Here is a 12,207-nt window from a genome sequence, read left to right on the forward strand (position 1 = left end):
AAACTTTGTAAATAAAGTTTTGGGATGTTCTGCCTTTATAAAAGCTGAAGAAAAATTTGTAACGATCTGAGATTATCGACCACACTGATTTTGGTGACGCGAACGCGTGATATTGGTCACACTTAGAAACGTTTATTTTTACCATGTTTTGACTAAGTCGTTTGCGGTTTAGCGTCTGAAAAGACAATATCCTCCTTTTGTGCGGCTAACTAAAAGCGCAACTTATATCGCTTTTCATAATTTCGTCCTTTATTCTAGTTAAAGTGAGCTCGTAGAGGTTAAATCAACAAAAACCACGCTGCGATTTGACAATAAAGTTGTTAGCTTCCAATTTCACAGTAATCTGTAAAATGTTAGTGGATTGAAAACAATTTTGTTTTACATCAGTTTAGCCCAAGTTTTCTCTCCCGAACATTGGGTGAAAACAAAAGCAACTTAACCTAATGTTTGAACTTCCACAGTATGTTTTGTAGACCATCAAGCGATAATCCCTATCCATTAAAAATCAATAATTTCCTGTGTACTTAAGAAAAAAAAAATTTGAAAACAAACTGATAAGTATCACACGAGATATTGCCGATTTCTATCGTAAACATTTTGTTTTTACAACAAGTATTGATATCCCAACTTTTGAATTTTAATCACTTCCGTTTTAATATGCTCAGAAAAGAAAACAACGCATGCGTTTGTTTTAAAACACGTGGGTAAAATTAAAAAACGTATGCAACATATGTTAAATCACTGATGACATTTTGGCTAGGTATATCAGTTAAAATCGATCAAAATTTCATTTTTTGATTGGCTCGACAACATTAAATTATTATTATTAATCAATACGTTGATTATACTGCAACTTTTACTTCGTTAGGCCTGGATTATATTTTTCTGTGCCTTTTCTACCAATCAAGATTTTAAAAAAACATTAACTTATAATTGTTTTCACTGTATCTTTATATTTAGCAGTGTGAAACCCATTTGTTACTATTCATTTAGCCATATCCCGACTTTTCAATTTGGCTACAGTAAAAGAAACTCCTTTGAGCCACGTCTAATAATCCCCTCTTTTTATGTAATTGTAACAAGCCCTCCACTTTAAAATAGTTCCTTTGAAGCCTTGCATTTTGAGCTGGAACGAAGTATCCATAAAATTATAATAGCTTAAATTTGAATCTGCACACTTTTAGTTGTTTCGATGTGGCAATGTTGGTCAAATTGGGTAGCATAATAAATAATCTTAGGTTGTAGTGTCCCCGGTTAGTGGGACAAGGATGTGGCGTTATTCTATGGGCGGGAGGCTCGGGTTCGAAACAAGCCATGTTGAACTACATTATAATATAATAACAATAATAAATAACACTTAATTTAGCGCACTTATACCAAAAGTTCTTTGTCGCTTTACAATTATCAAAATTAAAAACTAAAGAGACAAATAAAAACCCTTCCGAAATAAATATGTCTTTAGAACCCGCTTAAAAGTATTTAAGTCTTCTGCCAGTCTCAGTCTCTTGTGGGAGGCGCGGGGCCTAATGGTTAGCGAGCTCGACTCGGAGTCGAGCGGCCCGGGCTCAATCCCTGGCTGGGGCGCTGCGTTGCGCTCTTGGGCAAGACACTTTTACTCTCACAGTGCCTCTCTCCACCCAGGTGTATAAATGGGTACCGGCGAATTTACTGCTGGGGGGTAACCCTGCAATGGACAAGCATCCCATCCAGGGGTAGGAACAATACTCCTTAGTCGCTTAATGCTACGGAGACCGGGATAAGCTTCGGCTGTATGGCCCACTTGGCTGGGACTTTGCCACTCTCAGATGACCGGGTAGGCCGTTCCAAAGTGTTGGCGCACAGACAGAAAAGGAACTATCTTTATACTAAGAATTGGACCAAGGAACCTTCAGAAGATCCCTATGAATAAATATGTGACGTGTTTCATGCCGTTCTGAGCGTTTTGGAATAAGTTTGCCGGGTTCATTGATTAAGGAAAACTGCATTGGTTCTTACCCGAGAACGCACGTGGCCAATTAGTACACACGCGGGGGATGTAATAGTTTTCGCATTGGCGAAGTCGTTGTAGTGTTCTTGGCTAAATCAACTCACTCTCATAGCAACTCTCTCCACCCTGGAATTGTTGGACTTAATTTAGGAAACTTGGCCAAAACATGCTGTGAGTAATAATTAAAGGAGCTACGTCACGAGAATTTCGTAGATTTTTGGTCTAAAATGTTCTGAAATTAGTTGCTAACTTAACCCATGAAAAACATTATTTTTGAACATTTAAAGGAAGATATAACCTGCGATATAATATGCGGATAGAAATCAAGCTTTGGCTAAAAATACTGATTTTTTTTTTAAGACGCCCGGAAACAACTTGAGAAGTTAAGCCTTAAGTTTTTCAAGTTGCAATCCACTTCCATCCAAGCCATCCGCAGCCAAAGATGCTCGTGAACAATTTCAGTGCTCTAACATAGCAATTTTTAATAAAAATGGACTATTATTTTTAAGTCCGCGACACAAATATACAGTTAGCTGTTCAAGAATCTGGTAAAATCCGTGAGAAGGCCCCTTTAAACCAAATCGTACCTTTCTACTACACTTCGGCTGCATATCAGACGAGTTTGGTTGAGCCAAGACTCGCAATTTGGCGAGAAGCAGTTGGTCGAGGCAAATTACCCATGCGTCGAACAAACTCGCCTTAATATCGTAAAAAATGTTGTCGTTAATCATCGTGATAGAGTACAATAATAATAAAGTATTTTTCGTTTGTCTCACGACGTAGTGTCACTTATAATGTAGATCGCGAAGTTTCGACTGCACACTGCTAGTCTTCATCAGGCGATAAGGTCGACTGGTCAGGTGTTACCTTATAAAGCACGTATGTCGCTGAAACGTGTTATTACCGTAGTGATTCGATTTAGCGCCCTCCTTCCAATAAGCGCCCCCTTCCGAATAAGCCCCTTCGAATGTGTTTTTGTCAATAAGCGCCCCTATTCCAATAAGCGCCCCCATTCTAATAAGCGCCCCATTCTTATAAGATCCTCTATTCTAATAAGCGCCCCTATTGTGGATATTAAACTGCTCCTATTGAAGTCATCAACGTCGAATAAATAAACTCACGAACATTCACCGTGCCGTAGCTGTATATAATTACTGCTTAAATGAACAATTCTTTTAAAAGTAACTGAACTTAATTTCAACTGATTTGTTACTGTTACAGTTTCTGTTTTTGTTAGTTATTTTAATATTTATTTAAGTTTTGTTTTGAACATTTGGTCGTTTCTCAATAAATTAAATAGGCGCCCTGTCCCGAATAAGCGCCCTGTCTCGAATAAGTGCCCTCCCTTGAGGGGCCAAAAATAAATAAGCGCCCCGGGCATTAAATCGAATCATTACGGTAGGTCCTTTACCGTTCCAAATTTGGCCAACAAATCCGGTGATATTAGGTCAATGACTTGATATTGCGGGAAATCAGGGCAGCCGAGGCTTCTGATTGGCAAATTACGACTTTTAGTACAGGGCATCTGTGTCTGTGAAAACGTTTCATCTATTGGAATAATGGTAGTACAATGGAATCCCGATTTCTCGAACACTCAATTTTTCGAAACTTCCGATAGCTCGAACTAAAATTGTTTTACCTTCCCTGAAGGCGAGGTGGCCAAATGGTTAGCACGACGGACTCCGTATCGAACGGTCCGGGTTCAAGTCCTGGCCGGGGTCGCTGTGTAGTGTTCTTAGGCAAGACATATAGATTACTTCATGGAAAGTGGCGGTACGGTGTTTACGCACGAGTGGTTGACGTATCAGAAATCGAACGAGTGAGCGGAGCGAACGAGTGAGATTTCTGATACAAAACAACGAGTGCGTAAACACCGTACAAAGCACTTTCCATGCTGTAATTTGTTTATTTTATAAATACAGAGATTTTTCCACGCTGAACTGTTTTTTTATTGTTATAATACCCTGGTACAAGCACACAAAATGAAAGTACGCTAATTTCCAAATGATAATAACAACAAAATGAAAATCGTTGAAAAAGACATTTCATGAGATTATTCTCGTGTCTTAAAATTTTCTAATTGATAAGAAATCGAATATCAAGAGTTTTTCACTCAACAAGTACAATAATGAAATATAGAAATAAGAACTAAGAATACGTAACCGTGCTATTGCAAGGGAGGGCTATCTTCATCCGAAGAATCTAAAATACGTTTAACACGCTTGAAGGTGTGCTTTCTTGTTGCTGAGTACGCATTAGGCGACTGACTTACTGTGTTTATAGAAATGTTAAAGTGTCCTCCATGAAACACGGCTCCGCTAAATACACTTGCTCCAGGCAATGTTGGACTGCTTGACGACTGAAAACTACAAGACAGAGTTTCAGCTTCACTCTCTGTAGCCAATCTCGATGAACTTTTGCAGAAGATTCAGTCGAGGTCGCACTCAATATCCTTACATGTTTTTTTGTTGTTGTTGGGAAATGTGGCTATAATTGTTAATGCTTTGGACATTTTTGTGGCCTGAGAGCTGCATAATGTGACTGGGAGGTATGTCGCTGTCGTTTAGTTTTTGTTCCATGCGTTTTCGAGCGCTGTGATTAGTCAGTCGTTTACTTGAAAGGCCTCCTTTTTCCGCCATGGTTTTCATCAGACTATTCAATTTGTTTTGACCCATTGCACTTGATTTAAACCACAGTTTTTTCGACGAAGGATTTTTGTGTAATTTATTCCGAGATAGAATGGCGCATCAGGTTTATTCATCGCGTCAGGTCTTTTTCGGAATAAATTTTGTAAACGGCAACTAGATCTCTTTCAGGTGGACCGTTTGGTGCTGCGAAAGCCTTCGGTTTAACAGCTCTGACATTTCGAGGTTCAGCTCCCGTTCTAGTTTTCGTTTGACGTTCAGAATACTCTAGATATTCAGTTCCGTCGGCTTCCATGTGAAGTTCCACGTCGCCCCAAGTCATCTGCCGATGTTCTTCACAGCCTCTCAAACCAAAATGCACCGAATTGAAAAGCCAGAGTGTGTTTAGCAAAGCTTCGGCAGTTGAGATTCCCAGTAAATTCTTTTCGAAAAGAATGTTTTCCTCCACATCAGTCAAAGCTTCGGCTGCGTTGGGTTTGTTCCCTTTGCCTTCTGTTTTCAGTTGTTTGCTGCGAGCTTCCAGACATTTTCTTGCTTGATCAAACACAGTGTCTTCGATAATACTCGCTGAGTACTTGCGTTCTCTTAAATACCGGTTAAAACTTGAGAACAACCCTCGAAGGCTCGATGGTTTATAGTCTTGGCCATCTTTTCTTTTCACACTAAGAATGAATTCACTAAGGTAACGGCTGAGCTCTTCTGGTTGGATGTCTTCAATTTTTCTTTGTTCGTTTTTCTCCAGCAGAAATGTAGAAAGCAGATTCACATCCCGCTGCGTTTTCGCCGGCTCGAGTGTTTTTGTTTTCCTGCTCTGTAATATATTCTTCGATGGGTTTACTTAATGGTTTAAACCTACTGCCAGAAGATTCAGCCATAGTTGTTAATGAGAACGTTTTAAACCGTCCACAAATGTACTGCGAAAGGCCAAAAACTTTCAAGCAGTGAAAAAGCTAGCGCTATCAACAAAGCTACCACGTTCGCTCCACGTTCATTGAAAATGTTGATGCGTTTTGACAGCCGCTTTCTGATTGGACGAAACGGGTTTCTCACGTGTGAGAAAGTCGTTTCGCCGTTGTCATTGGCTGCGAGAATTTCCGAACCGTGTTTTCAACAGATCAATTCTAACTGTAAATCTCAGTATGTATGAAATAAACTTTACTCTCGATCATAGTGCCTATCTCCACCCATATGTATAAATTGGTACCGGCGAAATAATGCTTGGAGGTACCCTGTGGTGGACTAGCATCCCATCCAGGAGGGAATAGAAATATTCCTAGCTGCTTAATGCTATCGAAACTAGGAAAAGCTCCGGCTGTATGGGCCACTTGGCTCGAGGCTTCCCCTACCCTTAGTCAAACACTGCCATTTTACCCCCGATTTTTCGAACCAATTTTCGTTTCCCTTGGAGCTTCGAGTAATCAGGATTTCATTGTACACCTAATCTTTTTCAAACTGGAAACGGGAATAAAGCGCCAACCTCTTTTAATGTGTAATTATCCTTGGCAAAGACTTTACATTTTATTATCTCTCTCTCTTAATTTTTTCACATTTTGTTCTTTTTGATGCAAAAGCATGCAAAAACAAATGAAAAAAAAACCCGGTCTTTCGTTCTCTACATGGCGCCATTTTCTTTGTATATTCCAAACAATCTGTGTTCATAGAATAAAAGTAACTGGCAAATAATTCGTCGTTACTTGTTGTAGTGTGATACCATTAACACAAGTTTGCACTTCACAGCGCGTAAATGCATTACAATATTGGACTGAATTATAACCCTTGACGAGGTTTGGCTTAGTAAGCGCATCGCTTTCTACAGTCCTTTTGACATGGATGATTTCAAATTTGGAGTAGCCCTTTTCGCAACTGGAACCCAGTTAAATTATGAGCTCAGTCGGTAGAGCACTGCACTGGTATCGAAAAGGTCATGGGAATTTTTCCAGGCTTTCTTTTCGCATTTGCTTAAAATGCGTACATTACAGCGATGTTCCTAACTTTTTATGCAGTAAATCTTTCACCCGCAGTTCAGAAAGTAATACTTCATATATTCATTTCCGACTAAAAATCATCCTCGGAAAAATTATTATAAAATTTTTATCTAGAACTGTACGGTAGAAGTTTTATTTCACATGTGTAACTCTAATTTAAGGTTTGTCCTTTTCCACTCTCCAATAAAGAGTAAACTTAGCTTACCAGGCCGCCTGCCTATCCCTCGCTAACATTCTAAGTTAGTTGTAAAGTTCTTAAATAGTTATTATATGAAATTAATCTAAATTAGTCTAACTACATATATGTTATTTAAGTATACCTTATTTTCTCAATTAAACGCCGGGCCCCGAATAGACGCCGGGGTCTCCAAGGTGGAGTGGTTAGTATGCCTTTCAGGCATTTATTCGATGTGTAACATGCTTCAGGTATAATGGCAAGATGCATTCATGTCACAAATAATGATTAAAAGCCCTTTCATAATACAAATTTTGCTCGAATAAAATGTACCATTCAAATAAACGCCGGATCCACGAAGCCAAGTTTGAAATAAACGCCGGGGGCGTTTAATTGAGAAAATACGGTAACTCAACACCCTATATCATAGAGAAATTACTGTAATTTTACTCTATTTTACTCTATTTCACTTTTTTAACTTTATTAGTCTCCAAGTAGTCTGTAAAAGCTAAACATTTAAAAATGGGCTTACTACTACTTCTACTTCTACTACTACCAGAATTCACTTAACGTTCTCTAAAAGATGAAAGATTTCCAATTGCCTTTTACAATTAGATCGCAGTTTTGTTTATCATTAGTTTTTCAAAAATGGATTTAATCAAATTGCTGTTTTCGTCGATATAATACATGTGCCAAAGTTTTTTTTTTATTTATCGTCAACCTTGACATTTCTGTTTCTATTTAGATGTTTTATAAATGATGGGCTGAGACGGATTTGGCCTTAAAAAGCGCACGGATTGTGGATTTTTTTTATGTATTGAGCGGACTTCGAATACCAAAGATACAGCGCATTAGCTACTGAAGAATTTTGGCCTGGGTGATTTCGAACTCTTCATGCCAGGAAGTTCGGATCGTGGATACTAAACGAAGTTCGGATCACTTTGGTTGGTTCTCTTCGGTGTGTTGCGGAATTGTCCCAAAAACAAGCAATGAAACGAAGCTTCTTAATTGGCGTGAAAACAACATCTACTGTCCGTTGAAGTGAAACTATAACTCACAAAGTTTTTAAGTCAGTGCGGATTCGGATTTGAACGAAAATAGTGGCGGAATGACGGATTTGGCCAAAAAATAGCACGGATCGGCGAATTTGCGTAACCCTATTCACCCCTTCATAAATCAAAATTTCGTTCCAGCATTAGTCATCATAAATTTATGTCATATATGCAGATCCAAGGGTATTTAAAAATATAAAACCTGAAATTTCTCCGATGATCCACCAAAACGAAATTTGTTCGAAAATTATTTTGTTATTTTTTCTTTGTTTAAAACTGATGAGACGCAACAGGTTGTTACGTTCTAGCCTTTACAGCTGCCACATAAATGGGGCTACTCGATATGTTGAAAGAAAAAAAAAAGAAAACAACAGGCCGGCAAGAATATTAAAAAAAAATAATTGCCAATCTTATAGTAAATGCGTTTTAAGGCACGAACTATGGAAAAATGAACTGCTTTAAAAGATCTTATAGCATAACAAAGATCAATTCAAACACCCATCGATTCTAACCATAACGCCTCTTTTGAATTCGCGTATTAGGTTTGAAGCGAAAACAAGCGACAGATGTTTCTTCGAAGCGAGTGAATAAATATAGTTAAAGTAATAAAACGCTTGACTCCTAATTCCTATGAAACATTCTTAAACTAACAAAAAATAAGGGACAAGCCGCTGCATAGGGGCGAGATATAATAGGCTACCAGTCAAGGCAAAAATACACCAATCACAAAGCTGGAAACTCGCTCATTCAATTGTCTATAACAAAGGATTACCAAGATTTGTGCCACGCATCTTCCATTGATGTCCTTAGAACAATTGAATTCCACGTGCCTTGAATAGAAACCTCGGGAATTTAACAGGGTTATTGAAACTGGTTCAAGGATTAGGGTATCCTCGAAAGGAAACCCTTGACAACAAGCTTTGTGGTTTAGTGATTTTTATACACCACTGTGAAGCGTCCCTACGCGTAAAATGGAGGCCACCATTTATGAGGATCAAAGCTTTTTATTAGCGAATAAAAATTCCTACGCACAAGACAATGGCAAATTATGGTTAAATTTAGCGACTGAGTGCAAAACGACGGGAAGAAGAGACGATTTCGACATTTCGGATTTGTTGAGATCTCCAGATATTGGAATTTCGTCGCCGGATCTCGAGACAATCGTGTGGAGAAACTTCCCCGATAATTGCGCGGTGAAACTACAATCACTTTCTTCACCACCGCCACTTTTTGTCCCGCAAGAAGATTATTCGACACAGCAAGTCACCGCAGAACAAGAGGTATTTGCCAGGGGATTTACTGACGCGCTGCAGCGTCTACGAGAAGAAAGGGAAGTTTGTCAACGACGCGCAAGCGAGACGCCCACGACAGACGAATCAAACAAGGTCGTCGATGATTCCAAATGCACTTTTATTTCTTATAGATTTGATTCATCTTACCGCTTACCGTCTTTTCAAGAAACGTTTTCACCTGTTAAATTTACTGGTACGATTAAAACCAAAACAGACCAAGACATAGATAGAACCTTTTGTGAACGGGAAAACGGTCATCAACTCGAAGGATCTGAGATATCAGAGTGGCTTAAAGTGGAAACGTTGGAGGAGGGATTTTCTGGGCAACAACAGTGTTCGTATAAAGAATGTCTGATTAATTCTGCCGAGGAAGATTCGGATGATTATTCTACCAATTCTCCTTCGGTTCACAGTCCTTCGTCTGATTACACGGCACAAGACTATCGCTACGGAGACTTCGAAAGCGACAGCAGACTTGCAGAAGACATGGAGTACCAAGACAACCTCCATGAGCAAGACGAGTTTGAAGTGGACGGCGCGGAGTGGAGCCATGACAGTCAAAGTACAGTTCAAGATACCCCAACGCCAAAACACTGGCTGACCGTTCATACAAAGCTTTATAACATGTCCGTGTTGAAACAAGAGGTGGACACTTTAGAGGAACAGACACAGTCAGACATTATTCCCGAGAGTATGGACGTGCAAGGATTCATTAAAACGGAAAGAAAACGTCGAAAAAATCGTTTGGCAGCGTGGAAATGCCGTCAAAAGAAGCTCATACGCGAATCAAGGCTTGAAACGACGGTCGAAGAACTGTACATGGAAAATTCTAGATTAACAGAGGAGTTGGAGAAATTAAAACGAAAAAGGCAGCAGTTGGAACAGACATTTATTAAACATGTGACAAGTGGCTGTGAAGAAGCCCACGTTCAGTACACGGAAACATTTAATGGCGACAGCTAAGACTGAAGTCTACTGCATTCCGTTTGTTGGTGAGTAGTTTAACATTGTCTCTGAATAGTTACTGTAAAAATCCACCTTTTCAAACATAAACTAGCCGAAGTTGGTCAAAACAGAGCTTTGGTGCTTTGCTTTATTAATTTGTTGACGGTTGTCTGGTTTTGTTTGTCTTATAAATAACGCGAATTATAAGGCGTCCAAACTTAAAGCATATTTACATTTAGCTAATGACTCGCCAGCTTTCTCTAAATTATTTTATTCTCTTGGAGCATTTTGTTTAACAAATGTCGGATAGGGAGCTGGTAATCTGCTGTTTCAGACGGAGACGTTATGTCACCAAAGCTGATGAAATTACGATATCTACAATCTGCGCAATAGTTTTAGATTTATAAACAACTCTACTCGGTCTACGCGGTCTGGAAAGAAACCCTTGCATTTGTTAGTAAGCTCAGAGAACATAATAATTATAAGAACAACATAAATAGGTTTTATCCCTTTGTTGACTCTAAAGAGTTTACTGAGGTTGCAAAGTTAAGTAACGATTGAGTTTTTGGAGTTGGCAGACGATTAAGTTTTGCAGATTAAGCTGACTGCATTTGAAGAGTCACTAAAGATTTACCAAGCGGTTTAGCTTAAAGGCTTTTACTGAGCAATAAGGGTCGAGAAGTGATTAAGCATCGAGGGTTAGAGAAAGCAATTATACTGATGCGGCACACAGCCTTACTTTAAGATCGTTCAACGGCTCGTAGGTAATTCGTCCTAACTTTCTCCGACCTTGACCTTGCTTGTTCTTTGTTTGGTTTGTGGTTTATAAAAAGGAGGACCATAAGTTTGGGTGTAACGTCCCAAAGTTAATTTTGAAATCTTTATAACCGAACAACAACATATTAAGGTTCTACACTGCTCGTTAGCTTTCACTTTAATATGAACGTTGACATAATTTAGTTTGAGCCACATAATTTATATCAGGAACAAGTTAACTGTCTTTTGAACTAAAGCAGTAGAAGAGTTAGCGTTCTGTCACCCAATGGGCTCAATTAAGATTTATTATATTTTTTTTATTGCTGTATATTAATTATAATTTAACTGCAAAACCCAGAATCAAATCTAACGTCAAAAATAATACTTAATTCTCCAAAGCTGTCGATTTATAATAAGTCAAGGTAAAGTCTGCGTTCGAACCCAGTGGTCCATCAAGCCGGAGCTCATACCGGTTTTCGTAGCATGGAGCGACTAGAAAAGTTTCTACTCCCCCCAGGATGGGAAGCTACTCTATCGCAGGGTTACCCCAGCATTAAAATCTCCTTTACCCATTTTTACACCTGGGAGGAGAGAGGCGCTGTGAAAGTAAAGTGTTTTGCCAAGGAACATAACGCATTGCACGGCCAGGGCTAGAACCAGGGCCAGGTTGCATAAAAATACTTAAGATTACGGGCGATTTTCTGCAACAGCTCTCTGCGTTCCGGTGAATGTTTTCAAAGCGTTTTGTTTTTTTCCAGTGCTCTTTAGTACATTTTCATTTCTCCCGATTATTTATCCTTATAGGCACGGGAGAAAACTCCTCAGAGCACAGCGAATGACTGCAGAAAATCTCATGTAATCTTAAGTATTTTTATGCAACCGGACCCTGACCACTCGATTCGTAGTCCAAAGCAATAACCATAAAGCCACCGCGCCTCCATTTTATTACTATTTAGCAAGGCTAAAAACCGAAAATTTAATCTTAGCTAACTCTATGGGTGACAAAGTGACCATCGAAGCTCGTCTTACGAATTATCATATATTTGGTGGTAGGTAGGTTGCCTTGCACCACTTTAATAATAATAATAATAATAATAATAAAAAAAAAAAAAAAAAAAATAAAAAATAATAATAATAATAATAATAATAATAATAATAATAATAATCGATATTTTAACAGGGTGACCCCTTCAGTCGCAGGACTGGTATCAACAGGGGCCCTGTGTAAAATAAAACAAAATTAAAGTAAAAGAGAGTTAAAAGCTCTATTTTCATTTCTTCTTGTTAAATGACAACTGCTCACCATTAGAGTTCTCAGTAGCTCAGTGGTTAGAGCGTCCGACTAGTGTACGGAAGGTCGTGGGTTCGAG

At 38.8% G+C, this 12,207-nt stretch overlaps 1 protein-coding gene across 1 annotated transcript; it reads left to right on the plus strand.

Annotated features, from left to right (window-relative positions):
* Window positions 1-8,664: 8,664 nt before the first annotated feature.
* On the plus strand, window positions 8,665-11,820 carry LOC144632581 (uncharacterized). The gene has a single exon (XM_078491257.1). It carries the CDS (start codon window positions 8,816-8,818, stop codon window positions 10,097-10,099), a length of 1,284 nt encoding a protein of 427 aa, XP_078347383.1. The 5' UTR covers window positions 8,665-8,815; the 3' UTR covers window positions 10,100-11,820.
* Window positions 11,821-12,207: the final 387 nt, after the last annotated feature.

This window comes from Oculina patagonica, chromosome 12, assembly GCF_052425735.1.
Source record: "Oculina patagonica isolate OP01 chromosome 12, crgOcupat, whole genome shotgun sequence".
Taxonomy (NCBI): Eukaryota; Metazoa; Cnidaria; class Anthozoa; order Scleractinia; family Oculinidae; genus Oculina; species Oculina patagonica.

Bases quoted from the DNA above. Each gene is read 5' to 3' on its own strand.
- LOC144632581 (XM_078491257.1), top strand. From the start codon at position 8,816: ATGGAGGCCACCATTTATGAGGATCAAAGCTTTTTATTAGCGAATAAA.